The sequence below is a fragment of the Chelonia mydas genome, chromosome 3 (genome assembly GCF_015237465.2).
Source record: "Chelonia mydas isolate rCheMyd1 chromosome 3, rCheMyd1.pri.v2, whole genome shotgun sequence".
Lineage (NCBI taxonomy): Eukaryota > Metazoa > Chordata > Testudines > Cheloniidae > Chelonia > Chelonia mydas.
The window spans coordinates 178,764,366-178,790,187 of NC_057851.1; the positions used below are offsets into that span (position 1 = coordinate 178,764,366).

General features: G+C 43.2%; 2 protein-coding genes across 11 annotated transcripts in view; one reads left to right on the plus strand and one right to left on the minus strand.

The window, feature by feature from the left end:
* Window positions 1-18,636, minus strand: part of CLHC1 (clathrin heavy chain linker domain containing 1) — a 31,216-nt gene extending 12,580 nt beyond the window's left edge. Inside the window, exons 1-8 of one of the 9 annotated variants that reach the window (XM_043543863.1) lie at window positions 18,549-18,636; window positions 17,095-17,365; window positions 9,576-9,763; window positions 7,811-7,941; window positions 6,493-6,694; window positions 5,420-5,535; window positions 3,897-3,984; window positions 1,784-1,890 (exon numbers count right to left, since the gene is read on the minus strand). In XM_043543863.1, coding sequence (XP_043399798.1) covers window positions 1,784-1,890; window positions 3,897-3,984; window positions 5,420-5,535; window positions 6,493-6,694; window positions 7,811-7,941; window positions 9,576-9,763; window positions 17,095-17,277 — 1,015 coding nt within the window. In that variant the 5' untranslated portion in view covers window positions 17,278-17,365; window positions 18,549-18,636. Of the gene's footprint in view, window positions 1-1,783; window positions 1,891-3,896; window positions 3,985-5,419; window positions 5,536-6,492; window positions 6,695-7,810; window positions 7,942-9,575; window positions 9,786-17,094; window positions 18,499-18,548 lie in introns of those variants that run through there. The other 8 variants (XM_043543864.1, XM_037895942.2, XM_043543862.1 and 5 more) reach the window with 8 other exon arrangements.
* A 10-nt stretch (window positions 18,637-18,646) lies between these two features.
* Window positions 18,647-25,160, plus strand: RPS27A (ribosomal protein S27a). Of its 2 annotated transcripts, none has more exons than XM_027832211.3 (6): window positions 18,647-18,779; window positions 18,864-18,925; window positions 20,127-20,181; window positions 21,186-21,271; window positions 24,295-24,426; window positions 24,974-25,160. In XM_027832211.3, exons 2-6 carry the CDS (start codon window positions 18,878-18,880, stop codon window positions 25,121-25,123), a joined length of 471 nt encoding a protein of 156 aa, XP_027688012.1. In that variant the 5' UTR covers window positions 18,647-18,779; window positions 18,864-18,877; the 3' UTR covers window positions 25,124-25,160. The 2 variants fall into 2 exon arrangements, with proteins under 2 accessions (XP_027688012.1, XP_007070121.1); XM_007070059.4 differs by having other exon boundaries at window positions 18,695-18,786.
* The last annotated feature ends 662 nt before the right edge of the window (window positions 25,161-25,822 follow it).

Consider the following 25,822-nt stretch of genomic DNA (forward strand, 5'->3'; position numbering starts at 1 on the left):
CAGACACTTCACTATAAAACTTTCTGCATAGGATGTCGGTTTTATAGTTAAGAGTAAAGGCAACTTTAACCCAGTTTCCTTGCTTTGATCCTTCTTTTATTATTTATATATTATTACTTATTATTTGTATTGCAATAGCACCAATCATAATTGTGCCCTGTTGTGCTGTGCACTGTAAAACCCATAGGAAGACTCAGTCTGTGTTCCCAAAGATTTATATCTAAGGCCCCAATCCTGAAAACATGTATGCATACACTTATCTCTGCTCACATGAGTAGTGCCACTGAAGTCAATGGAACATAATTTTCAGCAAGTGAGTAAATTTTTGCCAGATCGGGCCCTAACATAAAGCTTACTGTCTAATTTGTAATTCAGATTCTGAATATTAATTTAACATAGTTCTTTTGTACTTCTTTACTTTTGGTCTTTAACAATTGCCTATAAAGTGAAAAGAGGAAGAAGAAGAAAAAAATAGTAATAAAATAAAGTTCAGTGGTATTCTCAGCATTCCCCCCAGCACCTGCAGGGGAAAGACCAAGTTGCAACTGCTTCATCACTGACATCAGCGATGCTCACTGCATGTTGTGTCCTCAAATTCAAAGGAAGACAGAGTATGGAGGACTAAAAACAACCAAGGAACATGTCTGTATTTATCTCAGGCATGTAAACAGCATTACTGATCCTTACTGGACTGATAATGATCCATATTTCAGACCTTAATTATAAGCTGAATGGAACACTGTCAGGTGATTCAAGCAACTTTTCTAGCTAATGCATAAGGCATGAAGGGCCAGATTTTCAAAGTTATATGAGCACGGTTGTGCACACCTATTTGCATACACTTAATTTATAAGTGGAAATAAGACAGTTTAAATACAAGTATAGACAACTTCAAACTGGACCTTAAGGTCACTACTGAGCTGCACCACATAGGGAGGCAAAGTTGGTTTTATGCCTCCCCAGATTCTCAGCCTGACCAATGACTGAAATGGCCACCAGCGTAACTTAGAGAAGTCTAATGGCTTATCTACGTTTTGCTAGCTGCGGTGGGCTGTGGCCAAGAACTGAATGGAACTCTTTGTGTTCCGAGCTGCCCCGTCACCCAGAGCCTGCCACACCCCTGACACACAGGAGGAAGAGCAGGTGGCAAAGTCAGCTGTGCTGCCTTTATGCCACTCAAAGATTCCTTTGTGCAAGGAGAATCCAGTTGTCTGGCACCTTTGCATTGCCTGAGTGCAAAGTGACCAGACACGGCACCAAGAATCTGGACCCTTAGTCTACCCGACAATAAGAGACCTGTGGCACAGCTGGCCCAGGTCAGCTGACTTGAGCTCATGCTGCAGGGTTATAAAATTGCAATGTAGATGTTCAGGCTCAGACTGGAGCCCAGGCTCTGAGACTTGTGAAGAGAGTGAGTCTGTGAAGAGAGTGAGTCTCAGAGGCTGGTCTCCAACCTGAGCATAAACATCTACACTACTATTATTAGCCATGCAGCCTGAGCCCCATGAGCCCAAGTCAGCTAACCTGGGCTCTGATACCTTGTGCCATGGGTTTTTTATCGCAGCACACCTTAGGTTATTTTTATATTTACTTTGAAGTGTTATATTGAAAATCCAAACACACAAGTAATTCACTTTTGTCCCTTCAAGGCTCCTTTCAACATGAGTAATAGAGCCAGATTCTCAGCAGGCGTAAGTCAATGTTGCACTATTTGAATCAACAGTGATGTCAATTTATAGCAGCTTAGAATGTGACCAACAGTATTTCCATCTAAATTCCATACCCTTAAATTTCATCATGGTTTCTTCATTGCGGAGAATTCCTCTAGGACAGTTTGCAGCATAAACTGCTGCAGCCTCATACTGACCATATGAAAATAATTCATTGAATCTAGGACAGATGAAGGAAAAGACAATGTAATATAGCACTGACACAAAAACAAAAAAGAAATGATTGGTTGATGACGTGGTGAACTAGCCAAGGAAGGAATTCCAGAAAGCCTAGAATCAAATGTCAAAGACATGGGCAATACCACGGCTTTAATACAAAGAATATATTAAAATATCTAGTACTTCTGTATGAAAGCAAATCTGGTGACAGTAAGTGGCAGTCTTGAGTGGCTCTCAGTTCCCCAAATTACCTTTTTCCTCACCTTCATCTTTTAGTATTGTTTTGGTACACATCATCAGTATAGGCACTACACACTGGATCATAGAATGCTGACCGCACTGATTAGCAACTTATACAGTGTCCACAGTGTTCAGGAACTGGAACATCAATGGAAAGCGGACCAAAAGAAAAGAGGCCTGACAAGGCATTTAAATGAGGAAATCAGGTTGCAAAGCACGCAACACCAGCTGCGCAAGAGGGTAACCCAGAAAGTTGTCTACATCTGCATTAACTATTCAATGGTGAGATTCTGCCCATATTATGTTCTGCATGGGCTCCTAAGGGAGGGAGGGTGCAAGAAGCTTCCCCTTTGTGCTAAGAATGGCTGTTGGATAGTGTCATCCCTGATCCACCTCAGTGCTGCTAGCAGGCAGGGAGGACAGGGGAAGCTGGTGCCGTGGTTTCCACACTGGCTTTTATCGCCAGCTGGGCATGGAGGACAGAGTGCACTGCACTTGCTCAAAGGGTGGCCAAGTTCCTGCTAAGGCATTTGCTCCCAGCCAGAATTCCTCCTCAGGGCTCCATCAAAGACATGGTCTCTCTGCATCCCCTTCCAGTGTACCGGAGGGGAGTAGGAGTGAAATCTTGTCCCAAATTACTCCGTTAAGGGGAACCATATCTAGACTGGGAGTCCAGTTATCTGAACTCAGAGCCTATAATAATGATAGCCTATGATTAACCCCCTGAAATGTCCCTACTAAAACTGGCTATGCCTCTATTATCATTCACCTCCTGACTGTGTCAATTAGATTTTCTCCTGAAAGACTGACTTGCTGCACTGCTGTTGGGTTAACAAATATTGATCTCCAGAAAGAAGCTGTTGCAGTTAGATTTCAATGAATGTTATATTTAAGATGCTGATTTGGGAGGCACTGGTATAGTGGAATATGGCCTTTCAGCTCACGGATCAAACTGAGGTCAAATCCAGTCTAGATTGGTAGTACCTGGAAGCTGTTACCATTTAATGGCTGTTCAGTGGACAGTGTAAAATGAGTTTATGATCTCACTCCAGTTCTTAGTTGCAAGAGTTTTAAAGATATTTAGGCACCTAAAGATGAAGACAGGCGCTCAGTGGGATTTTTAAAAGCACCTAACTCTCAACAGGCACCTAGTGCTTTTGAAAATCGTACTTGGTACCTACTGGTATCTTTAGGAAAAAATCTAGACCAAAGTAATCTCCTCAGAGGTGTTCATATCACCAAAAAACAAACAAACCCACCTCCACTGCTGGTACCTTTGTTGGCAGTTTCAGCAAACAGGCCAAGGATGGAATGGACTGTAAAGTTAAAACTACCCTTTACTCCCCAAAAGTGATCTCCCAGGACAGGGCTGACTCACATGAGTAGAGCAGTGTGGAGAAGCTGCTTTTGCTGCATCTGGTCTGTGGATAACCAACTGTTGTTTAGATATTTTTTAGGTCAGGCTTGACAAAGCCCTGGCTGGGATGATTTAGTTGGGGATTGGTCCTGCTTTGAGCAGGGGGTTGGACTAGATGACCTCCTGAGGTCCCTTCCAACCCTGATATTCTATGTAGGTCCGCAGGGCTGTCAGGCTAGCAAGCACATTTTACAAACACCAGACATTCACAAAAAGAAGAAAAGAGTGCTCTTTTTACAAAATCCTAATTTGCCCTGGAGGGACTGCATTAAACATGATATGTTATCCAAACTCTGTAATGCTGTAAACTGCTTACACAGAGTAGAGTATAAGAGTTGCATTCTATTTACCTTTCAATATATTCAAGCAAATCTTCAGCCTCTTTACTCTTGCTGGGGTCATGTTCAAATATATGAGAGATGCTAAAGGCAGCGGCAGCTGAAAGTTAGACACATCAATGGGAGGTAAATGTGTTATTATTTCAATAGACAAAATCAGCATTAACATTGCAAGAGTACAAGAAGAGAATAGATTTTGATCCATAGAAATGTGTCTTTCAAGAAAGATGAGTTTACAGTTTTAGCCAGGCTATTTTGCATTAGCAAGCAGGAAAGGGACCTTCTATAAACTAATGCATGTTTCATGCGTTGAAAAGACGGAAGAAGTCTCCCACAAGTGGAAATGTAATTAGGAAATGATTTCAATGAGGGCAGGTAAATTCTAGGACAAAGTTTCCCTGTCTATGTCCCCAGACACATACTCTAAGGCTGCCAGAGATTAGGAATGAGAGGTGACACCCTAATGACCAAATTCTACTCATTGAAACATCCTACAGTTCCACCTGAAACCAATGCAGCTGCACAGAATGTCACTCAGGGTAGAGTTTGGCCCTTAGCTCTGGGACAAGAGTGGAGACCACACTTTAAAGTCCAACTAGCAGCAAACAACATACATAGGGACAAATTCTGATTTCAGTTACACCCATGTAACTCCACTGAATTCAGTGCACAGATTTACAGGGATGCAGAATTTGACCCACAATCTAAAAGCCCATTAGAAGGAGCAGAGTGGAGGAACATAAGAGGTATCTCCCTTGATCTGTCTAACAATACAAGTTGAAAGCAACAAGTAAGATTCAATTTGATGCCAAGCGCATCACTGCACTCTACTCATGCAGCACCTGAGAGGATCTTGACAGTGTTTGGAGTGTGCTTAATGCTCATAAAAAGGCTGAACATGTCAGAAGGCCTAAGGCAACCGGCTGGAAAACATTTTAAAGATCCTTCACCATCACTACATCACTTGCCTAAATAACCTGGATGATTTGAAGTACGAGTAGCAGGAGACCTCTGTGACTCTGGAAAAAAACCTGAGGGATTTGGGTAGCACATGAGAGGTGGAGACTGTATAAACCACCTCAGGACACCTCAACTTCATCTTAACTGTAGTAAAACATCATAGACCAAATTCACCCCTGTATAACTCTGGCGAATATTTTCTATACCTTTATCAGATTTCTGGGCAAAAATCTTATTTTCCTAAAAGCTAGACACATGCAGCATCATGCATAGGGGAAATGGATGACCCAAGATCATTAGGGATGGGACTTTCAAAGGGACCTAAAGGAATTAGGGGCCCAACTTCCACTGACTCTAAATGGAATTTGGACACCTAATTCTTTCAGGCCCCTTTGAAAATCTCAACCCACATTTAAAAAAATAAAATAAAAATGTATAGGCCAGATTCTCAACTGGTATAAGATTGCATGGCTCCATTGATATTAATGGAAATAGACTAATTTACATGAGCTGAGAATCTGGTCCCATATTTTCCATGCTTCATAATATTGTCCGCCTATTTTTACTGGTTTTACCTTTTACAACTTCCTTCTTTTCCATGACTTGAGAGAGGAGTTCTTGCAAGGAGGTGCTCTTGTCAGATTCTGCCCAGGCAGACACAGCATTTGCAACCAATGTAATTCTATTATAACTATAAACAGTTTAAGAGGGAATCGAACATTTCATTAGGATCAGTGTAACTTCTCAGTAGTTCCCTATGAAGGATCAAGTTCATGCTAACCCTTAACTTCAAGGTTCTATAAAGCTCGAACTCTGCCCACATCTGTTCTCATTCTAATCCCTCCTTCCCTCCCTTCCACCCAAACCTTCCTCCCCAACTGCTTCCCTTTTATCCTTCTCCTACTCTCATCTTTGTGCTTTCCTCTTTGCTGCCCATCACAGATGGGAGTCTTTGTCTGTCCTAATGTAAAAGGTACTGCCTCCTTTGAAACCCTTTGAAAATGTACTTCTTCCAAGCATCGTTAATCCACCAAACATAGGAAGGCTGTCATATTTATGTCATTAAAAGCCTTATTCTGATTTGTACTGAATGCATCTTCAAATCACCAGCATACTATAAGCTAGATTTCCAGATCGCAGCAAGCTGCACTCAATTTATCTAAGGCACCTTTCATCTCTCACAATCTAAGAACTGATCGGGGGGGGGAGAAGGGGACAAAATTGCCCCTAGTGTAACTTAAAGCAGTCTAAGGGCTACTCTAAATTATACCACTTAGAGTGGTCCCCTCAGTGCCACTTTGCCAACAGAGGATCTTCATCACCTGTCATCCAAGTATTCCCCCTACATCAGGGAAATCCCTGGCTGCACACTTGAGGCAGCTCTTTATCTCTTTTGTGCTGCTGGAGCAATAGACAGAACAGGGGGCCAGGACCTAACCCTAAATGATCACACTGAATGCTTTGTCAGTTGACTATAAGCTCTTAGGGGCAAGGAATTTTGCAAAGTACTGAGCACAATTAATACTGATATTGTTAATACCTCTATAACAATTAATAACATACCAAAGCTAAATCCATGTGACAGACAGAACACTGTAGAGAACATCCCTAACATAAAAAAAATATGTTGTAGGATGAACACTTGTACCTCAGTCTCAGTTTCTCATTCACTGCCTCTGCCTTATCTCGTAGTTCCAATGAGTGCTTGAGTTCCTGCTCTAGGCCAGCCTTGTTCTCCAGAGGGATGTATTTTGATATCATGTCAGCTTTCAGTTCCCGCACTCTCCCTTCCAGCTGAGCAAGGTGTCTAGAAAGAGCATCTAAGCTGAGAGATTCTTTTACAGTCAGACCTGTTGAAGAAGGAAATGTGTTTAATGAGCTCTTAATTGTGACAAACACATGTGGATACAGAAACTGTGGGACATGTAATTTGCTAGGGTTCTCTAATCTGAAAATCAACACTGAACTTTGCAGCTCAGACATAATCCAAGTCTTCCTTTACTTTAGAGCCCATCTCTATTAATAAGTGAAAACGAATAATGTATAGAAGGTGATAAAAATTTAGGGTTCAATAATATTCCAGAGCTGTAATTGAATCTGTTAGTTTTTGGTGTAATGTTCCAGCAGTGAGGACTTAGAAACAAATGTGCATGTATAGTATATAACACAGCATTTGTACATCTAGTTATTTAGATTCCATTTGCTGAGTACTGACCAAACATTACTGGCCAGATTGTGACCATCTTCTGAGCAATGTGAGAGAAAGATACTATCTCCCCTGGCACTGCCACACACAAGCTGGTCACAATCAACCCTTGTTCACAGTGGGGGAATTCATCTCTGCTCTACAACCCCTTCATGCTGGCCAGGCTGCACTGACTCCGAATGGGATGTTCCCCATCCTAAGAAAACCCCCTGGTGCAAGAGGGTCTGTGCAGCAGCCCCAGAGATGGCTCTGCAACCCCTTGCAGAATGCCCTGCCATAACGAACATCCTAATGTAGGCCAGGGACAGACACAGGAATAGAAGGGGGGGCGGGGCAGGGGAGGGGAGGGGAGAGAAGAAGTGGTTGAGGCTTTCCTGTGCTCTAATGATTCTGCACTCCTGCAATTGCCAGTAGGGTCCATTGCAGCAGTAACAAGTTAGAACAGATCTCAGGGATGCCCCAGGTTGCACAAATGGGTTTAACTGGTCCCCAGCTGCTCCAGAATCAAGGAGACACAAGTTCTGTAACAGTCAGCATGCTCCCCATGACTACCAAAGAGCTCTGGAAGGCATTATGCTCCCTGAAGCATGAATCCTTCCAGAGCTTCCACTGGGCCAGCGAGGTTCCATACCAGCCAAACATGGGCTAGTGCCTTACAGGATCACTGCAGCCCTTTGTGTATGTGGCTTCTCTTTAGTTAAGAGTAAAGCTTTAATCCAAAAGAAATGCTCAGGCTGCCTAACAAAATATTGGTCTTTACCTGGTATAGGCTTAGCAGGGTTTCTCTTTTTTCTTGGAGTCAAAGCTTCTGTAGAGGGCACTTTATTAATATTTCTTATTTTCAATATCAGATTTTGAATTCTAGCAGAATTTCTCTCAATAACTTTTACCCTGCAAAAAAGAAAAGATTCTCCATTTTCTTTTCTACATTTTAGAATCCTAGATCATCAGGGCAAGCAGATGCTATACTAAGTTTGTCATGACACTGTTCTGTCATTCTGTTACTTGTGTTCCCTAACATGCCATATTAATTGTATTTGATTCTGTTTGTGGCTAGGCAGCATTTCTCAAATGCAGCCACCAGGGCCTTTTCTTGCAACTACACCCTCCTGGGCTGTGATGGGATGGGGGTGAGTGGCAAAATAGCAGCCTGTCCTCGTCCTTGTTGCTCCTGGATGCCCCACCTTAGTGTTGATTGCTGGGGCTGTCAGCAGAAAGGCTCTGCCCCCCTCTGGAGACACTGGGGCACAATGCTGGAGCATCAGGCAGTCAGTGAATTCCCCACCTTCCCAGGGCAGTGGGGATCAGGCTTTGGGCTTCAGCCCTAGGGTGGCAGGGCAGAAGGTTCTGACTGAGGGACTTTGGACTCCAGCCCTGGGCTCTGGCTATGAGGCGGTAGACCCCAGGCTCCCGGGCTTCAGACTCCAGCCCCCTGCTGCCTCTCCCAGCTCCCCATCCAGGGCTTAATTTGTCCCCAGGCTTGGCAGGGCTGAGGACGTCTGCTGTGAAAAGTGATACTCACATGTTTGTTAATAGTCTGTTCTGAAAAGTGATTTCTAGCTAGCAATCAATAAATAATGTTTTGGACATGTCTATGTGCATATTTATTTGTTTTTCCTAAAGCTAATTAAGTATTTTAGGGAAAAGTGTGAGAGTGGCTGCCAGCAAGAGTTGGTGGCCGTACTCTAAGGCCACCAAAAAAGTTGTCCTGAGAACCCCTGGACTAGAGGCATAGATTCATAGATATTTAGGTCAGAAGGGACCATTATGATCATCTAGTCTGACCTCCTGCACAACGCAGGCCACAGAATTTCACCCACCACACTTGCGAAAAACCTCTCATCTATGTCTGAGCTATTGAAGTCCTCAAATCATGGTTTAAAGACTTCAAGGAGCAGAGAATCCTCCAGCAAGTGACCCGTGCCCCATGCTACAGAGGAAGGCGAAAAACCTCCAGGGCCTCTTCCAATCTGCCCTGGAGGAAAATCCTTCCCGACCCCAAATATGGCGATCAGCTAAACCCTGAGCATATGGGCATGCACCTTCTGATAATCTTATCACACACATACAACTATATGACACGAGTAAAGTATAGGACAGTAAAGAAAGCCACATAGCAGACTGAGGGAAAGTGAATAATTCTTCCTCTGTTTTATACTTCTCATATTAAACTAAGTATCCTAATATAATACATTTTGACAATGAACCTTCACTTTGAAGTTATACTGTCTTTATTTTACAAATGGGGAAACTGTATGTGTTTAACTCAAGTGCCTGATCCTGCAGTACTTATGGGGGCCAAATCTCCACAAGAATTGCAGAATCAGGCCTGGAAATACAAAAGTGAAACTATTCTTTTAACAATTACACAGCCATTTTGGAACTTCTACCTAATGAATAATAAAAGAATAAAACTAGTTTTTAAAAATCACAACTGTGATAAACTAGCTACATTTTAAATTATTTACACACCAGAGTTAGTATCACACATGTTGCTTTACACAATATATTAGAGGTGGCCTTACTTGTCTTCAAGTTGGATTGTTCTTTTTCTATAACATATTAGAGCTGTAGGCTCAAATGCCAGAACTTTCAATTTTCCATGAAGATAAAATGCATTCCTTTGGCCCTTTTTTATCGCTTCAATAAATGCATCATACTCCTGTTTGATTGAAGTCAGAATGTTCTTGTACACAGTAACATGCTCTATTATCTGTGAAGACATGTTTTTCCATCTGCAATGCGATATACTGACGTGGTTAACAGAACACCCCTCCTGACTCCCAGCAAATCTCCAAACAACACAACAGTCAGAGTAAATAGAAACAACTGGACACAGTGCATACTTCAAACTGCAGCACTGTGCTAATGCATGAGAAGCAGAACATAAAACTGACAAAGTCTGTTTTCATTGCCCAAGCTGATGAAAGTGCACAAACTATAAATGGTGACAAATGAACTCCACATTTCTTTCAGTTTAAATAATCTCAGATATTATTAAAGTTAAGGGATAATTTTCAGGACATGTGAACACCATTCTTTATGCAGCTAGAAGAACCACTTTTCAGCAACATGAGATGCTTTCTTCAATAGGTACTAAGCCTGATGCCTTCAGAGCACTTATAGTTCTGGAAAGGCTAAGGAGGAAGGGACCAGGCCACGCCAATGTTTTTTTAAATGGCATAAAGCATTAGCTCAAACTCACAATTTGTGGGCAGGGGGTTAATCCTGCAGCCCTTACTCATGCATGCAAAGGATGCAAAAACTGATTTTACATGCATGTAAAATTAGGTATGCAGAAGTCCCAGTTTTGATTCCTGTACATTACATCTCTCTTGGCAGCTGAAAAAAGCAAAGCACTATACAGAGAGAATCCCTTAGGACACAGTGGAAGGCTTTCAGGATCCTCAACCTTATTAAAGAGCAGCAGTGATGGGCTCCAAAAGGTGTTATATCCAGTCCTCCTCAGCTAGAAGAGTCCCCATAACTGTGAGCATGACATATGAGAGATATGAAAGTGGAGAAAAAATGGGAGAGCTCCTCACTGACAGAGCAGAGGACTCTTCAAGAAACAAGTTTCAGAGTGGTAGCCGTGTTAGCCTGTATCAGCAAAAACAAAGAGGAGTCCTTATGGCACCTTAGAGACTAACAAATTTATTTGGGAATAAGCTTTTGTGCACTAAAACCTACTTCATCAGATGCATGGAGTGAAAAATACAGTAAGCAGTGTGTATGTATGTATATATACACACATACACACACACACATATACACTGCACATGGAACAGATGGGAGTGGCCTTACCAAGTGGGGGGTTAGTGCTAACGAGGCCAATCTAATTAAGGTGGAAGATAGGAAACAAGTTAGTTCTGTTTACATGAGAAAATGGAATTAGGAGTCTAACACCAGACCTTTATTTCTCAGACATTTACTGTACGTTATTAAGATCTTGCAGTTTGAAAGTTTGCAAGAGGGGAAAAAATATCAAACCTTCTGAGACTTTACGTCTCAGGTTCTGTCTGCAATTAAAATGGCCAAGTTCAAGAAGGGAGTACATAATGGAACCAACAAACTAATTTTCAGTGTAGCCAATCAGCTGGGTACCACTATAGATTTTGATTTATAAAATCAATATGGATATTTACAGGAACAAAGCAGAGGCCAAGATTTTTCCTGTGAATACTAAGTCAATTTATGCAGTATTAATGGACATCAGATCAACTGGTTTAATGCATTTTAAATACCTTTAAAATGGAATATAGCCATAGAATATCAGGGTTGGAAGGGACCTCAGAAGGTCATCTAGTCCAACCCCCTGCTCAAAGCAGGAAGAATCCCCAACTTCCTGTTGGGGATTGGTCAATGGGGAGTATCAGCTGGTTTTAAATTGCCGGCTCACTGAGTAGCTCCCTCACAGAGCAGTCAAACTCCATTTACTTGAGGGGAGAACTATTCAATACAAAAACATCAAAGTAAAAAGCCTTCAGAAATAAGGAATGGAACCCCTGATGAAGAAATGTTAAAAAGTAGAAGCGTTTGTGTGAAGCTCTGAGGAAATTCATTATCTTGCCACATCGGACAACGTTCAGGGCAAAAGAAGGAGCATACCCGTGCTGGTGTTTAAAGACTTTCTATGAGTGTCATTGCCCCAGATTGTTCTAATGCTAGGTTATTCCAATTCTAATGTATTTTATAATGGCTGTGCAGTGAAGTGACTTGGTGGTCTCACTCTAGTTCCTAGATGTCCACATCACAAAACCACCAACAAAAGGAGAGCATTTGTTATGGGTCTCCGATAAAAGGCCAGACATTATAGCCTGATCCTGGGCTCCAGTCAGAGTACTCAATGCAACTAGAGGGACGGAAGCGCAAAGTCGCATTAATCCTAAAACAAGTAAGCAACAGTCTGATCTCCCACCAAAAGGTAGAGCTGCTTTAACTTACACCAGCTGCCAACAGTCCCAAGGGGTATTATGGCAGCCAGAGATCACAGACACCCCCTAGCCAGGGTGGATTTGATTTAAATCACTCGTCAGGAAGACTCAATTTAATCATGGATTTCTACATAAAAGTGCATTCTCATTGGTTGTTATAACCTTAATACATATTCTTTATAACTCAGAGAATGATGTAGGTTTCATTTTTAGAAGGTACACACTATACATTTTAAAGTGATTTATTTTGAAAACTTTTCAGATTGGTTTTACAGCTACATCAGAAAAGGAATGATTGTTTGGTTATTTCACTTACCAAAAATAATTGAAGCAGATATTTATGAAGTCACTGGGAGGTGAACTATCCCCAATTCAACAGGTTAATCATTAATATTTGGAGGATTTTTTTGCCATGCTGTATTAGGAGGAGAACATCACCAGACAGACATTTAAATTGTTTTATTTAACTAAAAACATTATGTATTCTGGATTTTTTTCTTCAACGCCAAACATATTTTAACCAAACAAGCATATTAATTCTTTAATTTAGTTAGACATTCAAGTTTTTTCAAATCAGGTTTGTTTTTGTTTAAATTGTTTTTAACTAAAATAGTTAAATGAATTAAAAAAAATCAAACGATGTCAGCCAGGTCAACATGAGAAACTTAAAATATTGGCATCTGCAGCTAACTCAGTCGTCTTCACCTTCATTTTCTTGTTTGTTCATAATCTGGAAAAGAAAAAAACAAGCTTTCCTGCTTTTTCAGGTCCCAAATGATTTCTCAATTTGGAATGAATTAGTCCAAAGGAAGAAAATAATATTTTTACACTGGCAGAAGCTACTACGGTTAAAAGTGAGATCATCACTTCAACAGTCTCTGAATCCAAGTGCTTAAAGTGACCTCCACCAGTTCACTGGAGAGACTCTCTTTAAAACATCATCAAACTTATATTTCTTGAATGGTTCACCCTTAGCTCTGAAGTTTATTACAGTTGGCATCATGGAGGGATGATTGCTGGATGTCCATGTCATAGCCAACTACTCTTCTTCAGCAGTTAAGGTTTGACCCTAGTACCGAGTATTGAGAATATTTCCAAGAAAATGAGCTGGAGATAGTGCTTGTCCCATTTGTTTTTTTAATGCCTGTAATTAAACTCTGTCATTGCACTTTTCTCTTTTTCAGATCTCACTCAGTTCCTTCCAAATTTCAATGGCATCAGCAATAAAACAGTTATTTCCCTGCATTTTGTTCAAGGCTACAGAAACAGGCTTCAGGGTACTCAGCATGTGTTCAACATTTCTCTTAAGCCCAATGTTGAGAACTTTGGCTGTGACAGTGCCATCTATTTTTTCATGATTTTGTTCACAAACTGTCATCAGTTCTTGATATACTGCTCAAGACAGTCCACTACTGAGTTCCATCGCACATCTTGTGGGAGTTAGCTTGGTTCCTCCCACTTTTTTCCGAGCAGCTGCTGCAAAGTGCTGCTTAGGGAAATATTTTGCAATTTCAACAACATTAGCCTTTATTTCTGGAACACTGAAATCTTTGGGTAGGAGGTGCATCAAATGAGCACTGCAACCATATGTTATTAGCTTGGGACTCTCTTCACTCTCTTCTAAATCATTTCTTCTCATTTTGGATACATTTGCAGCATTGTCTGTGACCAAGCTGCATACTAAACATTTGAATTTTTTTTTCAGTTTGTTATAGCTTTTACTTCTACTTGTAAGTATTCTGCTGTGTGCGCGTATTTCCTGAACACATTCCCTTCTTCTCGTCACACGAGTACATACAACAGGATTATTGTGGACATTGCTCCACCCATCAAGACTCAGGTTAACAATTCTACTCTCTAGACCTTTTGCACACTGCTCGATTTCTTTCATACACTTTACCCAGCAATTTGCCTGCGACATCTGCTCTGTTGGTTGGACTGAATGACTGAACCATGCTAATGAAGTGTGGGTTCTCAATCATACAGCAAGGAGAGTTTGTTGCATATACAAACCGAGCAATTTTTCCATCAATTACCTCTTTTTGTAATCTGCTGGTTCTTATCACAAAAGATATCTATGGTTGTTTCTGGATTATGGAGATTTTTTTTTTTGCTACAGGTGATATACTGTGGCTATGTGACATACATGATGTGACTGAAACATTATCATTGGCAGATAACTCTGAAACTATAGAACATAATGGTGATCTTGAAGGTAGATAATCTGCAGAATCCTGTATGTTGAGGATGGATTCTCCTAAAAAAATAAGTCAATGCAGTTATTATTACCATACTGCTCATTTCGTATTATTAATTTCATTCACTGACACTAAGTACTACTTTAAAGGTGAAATTGTAAAAGGAAGATCTGCCTATTTCAGCTATTTTTATCACATTTATTTTTTTATCACAACTGCATCTAAAATGATAGTACCAGAGAGTAACTAACAACTATATTTTTTGCTCAAACATGAGAATTCAAGAATAGTCCAGAAGGAAGACAGGCAGTCCTTAAGAAAGTAGCATGAAATAAAAAAGTTTACCAACCTGAAGATCCTGCATGTTCAGACATGTTCCTTTCATAATCTTCAATGCAACTTCCTCCTGAGAAGGAACACTTTTCATGATGTTGTTTCATTTGAGCAACTAGGCCTTGCATTTCTTTGTTGCACTGTTTGCATTTTGCATACCTGCCTGTCTTACCCACAGGCAGAGGAACTTCATTAAAATATTCCCAAACTGGGTCTCTTTTACGGCCTGCTGCCATGATAGGTTTTCCCTTCTAGTGAGAGAACGGAATTGGTAGATCTCAAATCAACGAAGGCTACACTCAGAAAGACCTCAAGACTTCTGGAATATGCTGCTCAAACAGTTTCACTTTTGTTTCTATTGTCTGTCCCTCCCTTCTCACATTTATCTCCAGACTTCTTCTCCTTGTGCAGATCTATTCCACCTCCAACAATCTTCTATTCGTAGAACTTTCTGAAACTTTGCACTATTAGAGAGAGGTAAGGGATTGACTCTGTGTACACAAATTTGCAGAGGGACAATAGGGTTGAGGTCTGTTATTTCTCACCTCTATAATATTATTTATTTATTTTAAAACATTTTTTGCTGTTAACAAATATGTTATCTCTGGAGACACAAATCAAGAACTGCAAAACTAAGCATCTCTGATGGTATCATATAGACTGAGCACTAAGTCCCATTGGGTAGATAGAAAGATTACCTAAATAATCTATACAGAAGCCCATGGAGGCCCATAAGATTGGGTCCCTAATCCATGAACTATTGGAACTTACTTACAAAACTTTTCTTAAACATTACATGAATATATTGTCTCATACTATAGAATTAGAATTTATAATCCCTATTTCATGATGAGATATCTTTGAGCTACAGTGTATCTTAATCAAAACTATCTTTAGATGATTTTTGAGGAAAAAACCTATTTTATCAAAAAAAATCTGATTTAAATATAAAAAATTGGATTTTTATTTTTGAAATCATTGATTTTTATCCACCCTGATATTTGGGGACTTGCTGTAGATATATATTTTTTTAATCTTCAGTCTATATAACTGACATTTTTCAAACTAGTAAATTCATTGTATAGTTCTCTAGAAGTGTGATTGGATGATAATTGATTCAATTTGGAATGACATAAGACAAGTTTTATGAAATGTCAAAAAGCAGGGTGGATAAATATCAATGATTTTTTTTAAAAAAATCAGATTTTTATTTAAAATCGGATTTTTTAAATCAATTTGATTTAAAATCTTTTTTATTCACAGTGAAGAAATGAACCAAGGGATGATGCTGAAATTGGAAAACCTGGTCCAGTTACATTGTGCTTGCAGACAGCTGCACAGTCTTTCTCACAGGAAAATTCACAGAACACAGTGGAAGCCTGTGAAGTCATCCACATACCCCATGCGGCCAATTCAGCCGCACCCACAGCTTTGGCAAACAGACACATTCATCAGTGCTGTGCTCTCACAATATAGGCTTTTAGCTACAAAGGAGGTAATGAACAAGTTCCAACAACTACTTTATCCCTGTCTGAAAGTACAAAGTGCAAAAAAAGCAATTTTTGAGCATTTTCATTATACAAATAGAAACTTTGTTAGTGATGAATTTACTCTGTATAAGATGGTTACTCAACTGTATAGAGAATTTACTTTAGATTTACAAGACATATTAATATGTATGTAGATGTATTGCAGCTCTCTCCCAAACATTCATTTCAAGTTTTTTAAATCCAAATGTTGCAACACCAAAAATCTGAAAGAAAAACTGGACTATAAACAAAAGTGAAAATGATTTTCATTATTCAAAATGAGTGAGATACAAAAAACAGTAAAAATGCTGCGAAGTGATTTTTAAATATTCACTATTTTAAGTTCTTTCAGTAATTTGTTCGTAATGGTAGGCAAAGAAATTTGTTTACAATTTACCATTTTTGTTTTCATTGGCCCTTTTTGATTTTTTTTTTTTTTTTAAATCATTGATTTTTATCCACCCTTCCCTAACCCCATCCTCTTCCCTCAGTGATACCCCTTGGGCCAATGGCAAGGAAGGATGTGGTATAGAAGCCACTATAAAGACTCTATAACATAGAGAAATCATACAATGTAATCTATGCACAATTGTAGTCTATGCTGGTTTTAGCGCAGCTCTGAAATACCAGAGCAGCACAAAATTGCCCTAACATGGGGGAGAATCTGGCCTTGTATACCCATGGAGACAGTGCTACCCTTTCACCCCTAAACCCAGTATTTTTTAGGTCAGAGATGAAGTACATTGGTGAGGAAGCTTATACTGCTGCTTCCAGTGCTGTACCTGTCTTACGGATGAAAACACATATTCAGTCTTCAGGGCTGTCAAGCCAACCTCTTGTGAGCACTAAGGCCCAGCTTCTCAAAGGTATTTAGAATCCTAACTTCTATTGATTTCATCCACTAGGCCAAATACCTTTGAGGATTTGAATCTAAAGTCTCATTTTAAAAAAATGACACACACCACTTCCTGTTGATCAGTGCATCTAAGATTGACAGCCCTTTCCACTGCTTGTTTACAAAGAAAATATTTTCCTATAGTGCTTTGTTACCTTGTCAAAAACATTTCTGTATATAATGTAATACTCCTCAGCTGGTCCTTGTTCTGTACAACCCACTTTTTCAATCTCTGTAATGATGTATCTTTGTATACTGTCCAAAAATTTCTTATCACTGTCAGGAACAATGGGAGGGAGAACTGAGTGTCTGCTCACTCCAATATTATGGGTGGACATGGTTGAAAAGCAACACTTTCATTTCTTATAGAAAATTTAAGCCCGGTTCCCTCTTTTCTTCAACAGAAGTAAATGCTTCAGTGTAAACCTAAACAAAACATGAGACTGTTAAAATAATGTAGTATAAATGAGACACCAACTCATATTCACATGTCAAGAGATGCTATTCTTCATCTACTATGGCACTTTATTAATGCTTACCATCAAATGTTTCATTATTAAAAAAAGACAAAATTTTCTTACCATTTCCACATAAACTACTGCATCTTGTGAACATCTGTTCTAGGTTTCCTTCCTATGTGATCTGTAACCATTTCCCTATCATCACTGCCAAATCTAGCCATTTTTCACTAATCAGAGGGGTGGTTGGAAGTCATCTCTGTTGTGCTACAAAAGACCCTGAGTCTGCAAGTTGCTCCACACTGGCGGCTCTCCAGACCCATGGAGCCCCAGTGTCTTCTGAGACTGCACCTGGCAACATGTGTCTGTCCAACTAGAGTAGTCTGCATGGTTGATATCTACATGTGGAGTGGTGAAAGTAAAGAGGGAACTGGAGAAAATAAGCATTTTCTGAATTTATACATTAATTTTACTTGACCAAACAAATCAAGTGAAGCAATGACTAAAAGAACACATTATCCAAGTACTCTGCAAGAGAGCTCCTAAGTCAACCAGTCCAATCCCCTGCATCTATTTCCGAACGCTTCTATGTAGTTTCCCAGAAGTCCCGCATTAGCCGAACTGACTGTGCTCTAGGCCAGCCATGTTTTCCTGCTACTCCCATTGAGGGCCCCAGGTTTGCCCGAGCGCAGCAACCCCACTTCTGTTCTGCGGACGGGCAGTGCCCGCATCACCCCACAACCCGACCTCGCTGCTCCTTCCTGCTTTACCCCCAGCCCCTGCACAGGAGCAGGGCTCAGTAGGGCGCAGCTAAGGGCTCCCCGGCACGGGCCCGCCGCCGTGGAAACCAAAGGGGAGCCCGCGACCAACGCTGGCGGGGAGAAGAGGAGTCGGTCCCACACCAGGTTTTTGGATTAGGGCACAGAGCCAGAGCCAGAGCCGAACCCGAATCGCAGCAGGAGCCGGTCCGCTACAGCAGGGCGCACCACGCCGCTGCAGACGCCACTTAAGCAGCGGCGGCACTTCATCCGGCTCACATCCCGACCAGCCGTAGCGGCCGTTACCGGTCACTGCGCTCTAATGGAGCGGGGGGAGGGAGGAGTTCAGTCAGGTGCATTGTGGAAAATGTAGTTTCGTCCCCTCTTACGCACCCAACTTCCATCAGCCCGTTCATACGTCCCCCTTCATGCCAACATGGAAACCACAATCCCCAGGAGGTCCTGGTGTGGCTTGTGCCGGCGGTGCATGCTGGGAGTTGTAGTCCCGCCCCAACGCATGCGCGGAGCGGCGCGCCGGCCTGGAGGCCCCTCCTCTCCCTAGGCTGGAAACCCCGTGCAGGCCGAAGAGGGCTCTCTTTCCGGCATCCGCCATTCTGCGAGCAGGTCTGTGGTGAGTGTTCGCTTCTCCCCCACCTATTCCGGTCCCCTCACCGCGTGCTCCTCTCACCGCATTCTCTTTGCCCGCAGGTGCCGGCCGCGCCATGCAGATCTTTGTGAAGACCCTGACCGGGAAAACCATCACCCTCGAGGTGAGTGCGCCAGGGGCCGCACCCTCCCCTAGCAGTAGGCGCCCTATGTGTGGGGCGGTATGCACCCTTGCTCCGCATCTATAGGCGCCCTGTGCGGGGGTCGGAGGGACCATGCGCCCTCCCCATCTGTAGGCGCCCTGTGTGGGGATGGGGGCCCCTGGGCGCACACGGCCAGTGTCTGTCTGTAGGGGACGCGGATACTGGGTGGGGGCAGAGGGCCGAGTTCTCCCCACCGAACGCTGCCACGCGCGGCCCGGGCGCCTCTCGCCGCTGCCAGCCAAGGCGCGGCTCAGTCCTCGGGCAAGGGTGGCTTTGTTTTTTCAAACTTCTTGTGAGGCGGCCTCTCCTTTGGGACAGTTCGAAGCAGGATGCACAAGGAGGCGCAGAATGGGAAAGCCCACCAGGAACCCCCTAAATATCTCCCGCGGGGAGGGGGCGTTATATATAATCCGCCTCCTCTATAGTTGGTGGGTAAAGAGTACTGTTGAAATGGAAACATTCAAGATCCAGCGAATGCATAAAAATGACTTCACTGTTTAAGACACTAAGTCTGCCCTTGATTACCTGTTTTTGTGGTTCTGTAATCCCACTTCCATGTTCTGTCAAATGCTTCCCTTCTTTGCTTTCTGAAAGACCTACACAAATAGGAGACATTGATTAGGCACAGTGTCAAATGTATAAACTAAATGCACTGAAAATATAATAAAGCCCCATTAATTTACAAACTGGTAAGGCGTTGTTGTAGTCTTGTTCCCCAACATGCAGAGCTCTCCTCCAGGTGGTTTCATGCAAGTAGGAAGGAGAATTTCAGACTCATGAGTGATCTTGAAAGTATAATTTTTTTCTTAAGCATCTTGTAACCAGAAGTTATGGGGTTGATAAGTGCATGTAGAAAACTCTTTTACTGTCAGTTGAAATAGACTATACAAATTACATTTCTTATGTTTCTGCTAAATCTCTAAGCTATTTTTATCTGTTGCTTGAAAGACTTAAAATTTGAGTCCACAATTTGAATTTGGTGTCTGTTTTTGTACATCACTGTGCGCAAATGACAATATTACTGCAAAGAAATAAGATTGGTTTGATGCCCCTTAGAAAATCTGGCCTGTAGCTTTCACTGAAAAAATTTCATAGACCTATATAGCTAATATAATTCTACTTCAGAGTTTTAACAGTGGTTTTCCACTTTTTTTAATAATAGGTTGAGCCTTCTGATACTATAGAAAATGTGAAGGCCAAGATCCAGGATAAGGAAGGTAAGTTCAATACTCTTTGGACTCCTGTGTTCCCTACTCTGATCGTTCTCCTTTAGATAAAGAGTAACTTACCTCAAATATCATTTCCCAAAAATCGGAGAGTATTTTCTATGACAGAGGTGGGCAAACTACGGCCTGTGGGACTGTCCTGCCCAGCCCCTGAGCTCCTGGCTAAGGAGGCTAGTCCCCGGCCCCTCCCCTACTGTTCCCCCTCCCGCGCAGCCTCAGTGTGCCACGCCACCAGCGCTCTGGGCCACTGCTCCTGCCGGGCGGTGGGGCTGCGAGCTCCTGCTGCTCTGAGCAGCATGGGGGGTGGGGGGGTTGGATGAGGGGCAAGGGGTCCCGGGGGGCAGACAGGGAGCAGGGGCTGGTTGGATGGGGCGGAGGTTCGGGGGGGACGACAGTCAAGGGATGGAGAACAGGGGGGCGATGGATAAGTGTGGGAGCCCCGGGGGGGGGGGGAGGGGGAGCTGTCAGGGGACGGGGGTGTGGATAGGGAGCGGGGGGGGGTTGGATGGGGGTGTGGTCCCAGGGGATGTGGATGTGGAGCAGGGGGGGCTGGATAGGCATAGGAGTCCTGGGGGGCCCATCTGGGGGCGGGGCAGTCAGAGCAGGGGGGGTTGGATGGGGGTGACGTCCTGGGGGGTGGTTAGGGGCAGGGGGCCAGGGAGGGGGCAGTCAGGGGACAAGGAGCAGGGGGTTGGATGGTTCAGAGGGGGCGGGGGCCAGGCTGTTTTGGGAGGCACAGCCTTCCCTACCCAGCCTTCCACACAGTTTTGCAACACCGATGTGGCCCTCGGGCCAAAAAGTTTGCCCACCCCTGTTCTATGATCACTAGTATCAAAATTAAATTTCACTTACAGAAAAGTTTTGTAAGTGTATCTTCATGTCCTGCTGTCTATGTTCTGTAAATTTTATTTCTGTAGTGAGCATTGCTTTTGACTCTACTCTTATAGGAAATTTGAGTAGATTTTTTTATTTAATCTTGATTCACTTTTCCTTAGGAATTCCTCCTGATCAGCAACGACTTATTTTTGCTGGCAAGCAGTTGGAAGATGGACGCACGCTGTCTGACTACAATATTCAAAAGGTGTGTATCTTTCAGAGACTGCATATGGTATAATTATGGCCCTACCAAATTCACGGTCCATTTTGGTCAATTTCAGTCATAGAATTTTTTAAATCGTAAATTTCATGATTTCAGCTATTTGAATCGGAAATGTCACGGTGTTGTAATTGTAGTGGTCCTGACCCAAAAAGGAGTAGTTGGGGTGGGGAGTCACAAGGCTATTGTGGGGGTGGGGTTTGCTGTACTGCCACCCTTACTTCTGTGCTGCTGGCGGCAATGCTGCCTTCACTGCTGGGCAGCTGGAGAGTGGTGGCTGCTGGCCAGGAGCCCAGCTCTGAAGTCGGAGCTGCTGCCTGCAGAGCTGGGCACTCAGTCAGCCTCCGCCACTCTCTGGCCACCCTGCTCTGAAGGCAGCAGTGCATTTTGGATCAGGACCCTCAATTTGAGAAATGCTAGTTTCCTCCATAAAATCAGTGTAGTATGGGTGTAAAAGCACACACAAGACCAGATTTTGTGTTCAATGACACATTTTTCATGGCCATGAATTTGGTAGGGCCCTAAGTATAATGGAGAATTGCAGAAGCTCCAAGGGTGTGCAACCCTATTGTGACGGGTTTGGTCACAAAGACCTCCTTGGGACTGTCACCTGACATGCTGAAACTACCTCTGAGCCTGTTTTCTTTGTCAGCTTGGGACTCCAGAACCCTGTCTTGTTGAGCCAGACGTGCTAGCCTGCTGCAACACAGACCCAGGGTCTGAACCATGCCCCCAAAGCTGCAGACTTAACTGAAAACATCTCAGCAAGTACTCCTGTCTCCAGCACCCAGACACCCAGTTCCCAATGGGATCCAAATCCCCAAATAAATCCGTTTTACTCTGTATAAAGCTTATACGGGGTAAACGCAAATTGTCCGCCCTCTGTAACACTGATAGAGATGCACAGCTGTTTGCTTCCCCAAGGTACTAATCACTTACTCAGGGTTACATAATAAACAAAAGTGATTTTATTAATTATAAAAAGTAGGGTTTAAGTGGTTTCAAGTAATAACAGACAGAACAAAGTAAGTTACCAAGTAAAATAAAACAAAATACGCATGTCTAAACCTAATACATTAAGAAAGTGAATACAGGTAAGTCTCGCCCTCAGAGATGTTCCAATAAGCTTCTTTCATAGAATATCAGGGTTGGAAGGGACCTCAGGAGGTCCAACCCCCTGCTCAAAGCAGGACCAATCCCCAGTTTTTGCCCCAGAACCCTAAATGGCCCCCTCAAGCATTGAACTCTCAACCCTGGGTTTAGCAGGCCAATGCTCAAACCACTGAGCTATCCCTCCCCGCTTCTTTCACAGATTAGACTCCTCCTTAGTCTGGGCCCAATCCTTTCCCCTAGTACAGTTCTTGTTAGTTCCAACTCAGGCGATAACTAGGGGATTTCTCATGACTGCAGCCCCCTTTGTTCTGTTCCACCCCCTTTTATGGCTTTGGCACAAAGTGGGAATCTTTTGTCTTTCTGGGTTTCCACTCCACCTCCTAAATGGAAAAGCACCAGGTTTAAGATGGATTCCAGTACCAGGTGACATGGTCACATGTCTTGTGAGACTCCAAGTCTCCATTCTTTCCGGCCTGACTTACAGGAACACAGGAAGGCTTACAAGTAAACAGAGCCATTTACAGCCAATTGTCAAGATTCTAAACCACCATTAATGGCCCACACTTTGCCATAGGATCTCAGAGTTAACTTCATATTTCTAGTTTTAGATACAAGAATAATACTGAGTAGATTATAAGCTTTGTAATGATACCTTACAAGAGACCTTTTGTATAAAGCATATTCCAGTTACATTATACTCGCGCTCCAAGCATATTTTCATGAAGCATATGGAGTGCAACGTCAGACCTATTTCCTGAGAGCATGGTAAGACTGCAATGATGTGGTGAAGACTGCAATGATGTGGCATATGAGCCAACTGCTGCTATAGGAAGGGGAAGCTTACGAGTGCAAAGATGAGCACAGTATTATCCCAGAGAAGCTGGAGGACATTAGTTAAGCTTAGTAACTTGATCTAAACACAGAAGTATGGGCATATTGTAACAGATCTATGGCAGCATTTCCAGATGAGTGTACTGACAATTGGTTTTTTAGGAATTAAGTCACTGAAGAAGTGAAACAAAACACTGCAATCATCTAGTCTCTTATGAGAGCATGTGCAAGAGGACTTCTGCAGCTTGTTCAACTGCAAACTCATTGCTCACTTGACACTGCTCAGAATTTCTCTATACTAAGCACTAGTACTTAGTGATTGGACTTGAGATGTGCTTGTAATACAGATCACTGTATGTGTAGTGTTTAAAAAAAAAAAAAAAGTCTCTGCTTGAAGGCTGCTACTGTTTACTAGCCTGCATGTTTTGGAACCAAGTTGTCTCATTTGGCCCACGGAACCGTCTTGCCCGGCTCCTGAGCACCCAGCCCCTCCCCCGCTTTTCCCCTTCCCCCGCAGCCTCAGCTCAGCTCACCTCACCATGCTGCCAGCACCCTGGGTGGCATGACTGGCTCCGGCTGGGACATGCGGCTGCAAGCTCCTTCCACTCTGATTTCATGGTATGGGAGCGGCGGGGTTGGATAAGGGGCAGGAGGTCCCAGGGGGCAGACAGGGAGCAGGGAGTGGTTGGATGAGGCAGAGGTTTGGGGGGGGGGAGGCGGTCAGGGAGCAGGGGCTGTTGGATAGGTGGGGGGGCTGTCAGGGAGCGGGGGTGTGGCTCGGGGTCAGGGCAGTTGGGGACAGGGAGCAGGGGGTGTTGGGGTCCGGGGAGGGGGCAGTTAGGAGCGTGGGGTCCCGGAAGGGAGCAGTTAAGGGACAAGGAGCAGGGGGGGGTTGCATGGGTTGGGGGTTCTGAGGGGGGGTGGGAAGTGGGAGGGGGCCAGGCTGTTTGGGGAGGCACAGCCTTCCCTACCCAGCCCTCCATATAGTTTTGCAACCCCAATGTGGCCCTCGGGCCAAAAAGTTTGCCCGCACCTGTACTATATTATCTTTGTTTTTCTAACAGGAATCGACTCTTCATCTTGTGCTGAGACTTCGTGGTGGTGCTAAGAAAAGAAAGAAGAAGTCTTACACTACCCCCAAGAAGAACAAGCATAAGAGAAAGAAGGTTAAGCTTGCTGTACTTAAATATTACAAGGTAAGAGTAACTAAAAGAATTGAGTAAACTTGACTCCTTGATAGAAGGGGGAGTTTGAGCTATAGCATCACCAGTAATAAGCATGTAGGTATTTAGTACATCCCTTGATGTTTATTGAATCCATAAGCTCTAGTTTCCAGGTGATTTTCTTTACATCTGCATATTTGAGTAACTGGAGAAAACGCAGAACTTGTAAGAGCAATAAACTTCCTCAAAGCTTTTTTTGGGGCTGCTTTATGAACCTGTTCCTGTTCGCAAACATAAATTTTGTAAATATGAAGAGAAAGTGGCCAATGTAATCAAATGCTTCTAATTTTGGTCAGAAAAGTTTGAGTTTGTAAACTTGCAGCCTCACCTGGAAGTTGATTGCACTGGCGAAAACTGATGCCTGGAATGGTAAATCATATGTCTACAACAGACTTAGTTGTGATCTCTCTAATTAATAAACCATTCTTCTGTGGCTTCCCATTGAGGGATTAGTGGCACTTTTGAGGCAAGGTGTGTCTAGAAAGATATAACATTACTTATGGAGCCTTTCCTTTTACAGGTGGATGAGAATGGTAAAATCAGTCGCCTGCGCCGAGAGTGCCCCTCTGAGGAATGTGGGGCTGGAGTCTTCATGGCCAGTCACTTTGACAGACATTACTGTGGCAAGTGCTGCCTGACATACTGCTTCAACAAACCAGAAGACAAGTAAATGTATCTGTGTTAATAAAAAAAACCCTCAGATTTTGCAGCGCTGTACATTTATTTTCCTTCTGGTGATCTACCTCATCCCTCCTTCTTCAGGAGCACTATTTCAGGAGATATATTCCCTCAAATCAGTGTATTGAGGTCCTATTGGGTTGAGCCCGCCCCTTGCTAAAGGACCCTCCCCCAGGGGCCTTAGGGGAGGATCCACAGGGTCCAGGAACTCAAATAATTACAGTGGACAGTGTTAAAGGGTCAAACAAAGGGAATCCGAAGGGGACACCGAGCAGAGAACCCTGGACAGTGCCCACTGCTTTTCGAAGGTGTCAAGGGAGCCAGCTGACGCTGCCCAGAGGAACTTTGCGCAGATGCGTGAAAGGAGGGAGGACTGGAAATAGGCCCCACAGTCACAAAGAACCCCTCTCCCCCCCAGCCAACATCCTCTCCCTGGTATTGTAGGTGGCCACTTTGGCCATCGCCAGGAGGAGGTCAACGAGGAGGTCCCGCGACTTTGTGGGGCCATGGCTAGGGTGTGAGTATAGGAAAAGGTGAGAGGAAAAGTGCAGCCAAAAATGTAAAAGGATGTTCAGGAGGAGTGGGAACAGAGGCTGCAACCTGGTGCACTCCAGGTACACTGCACCAGAGTCTCCCTCACGCCGCAATAGGGGCAGGCGTCCGGGATGAGGGTGAACCGCACCAAGTACAC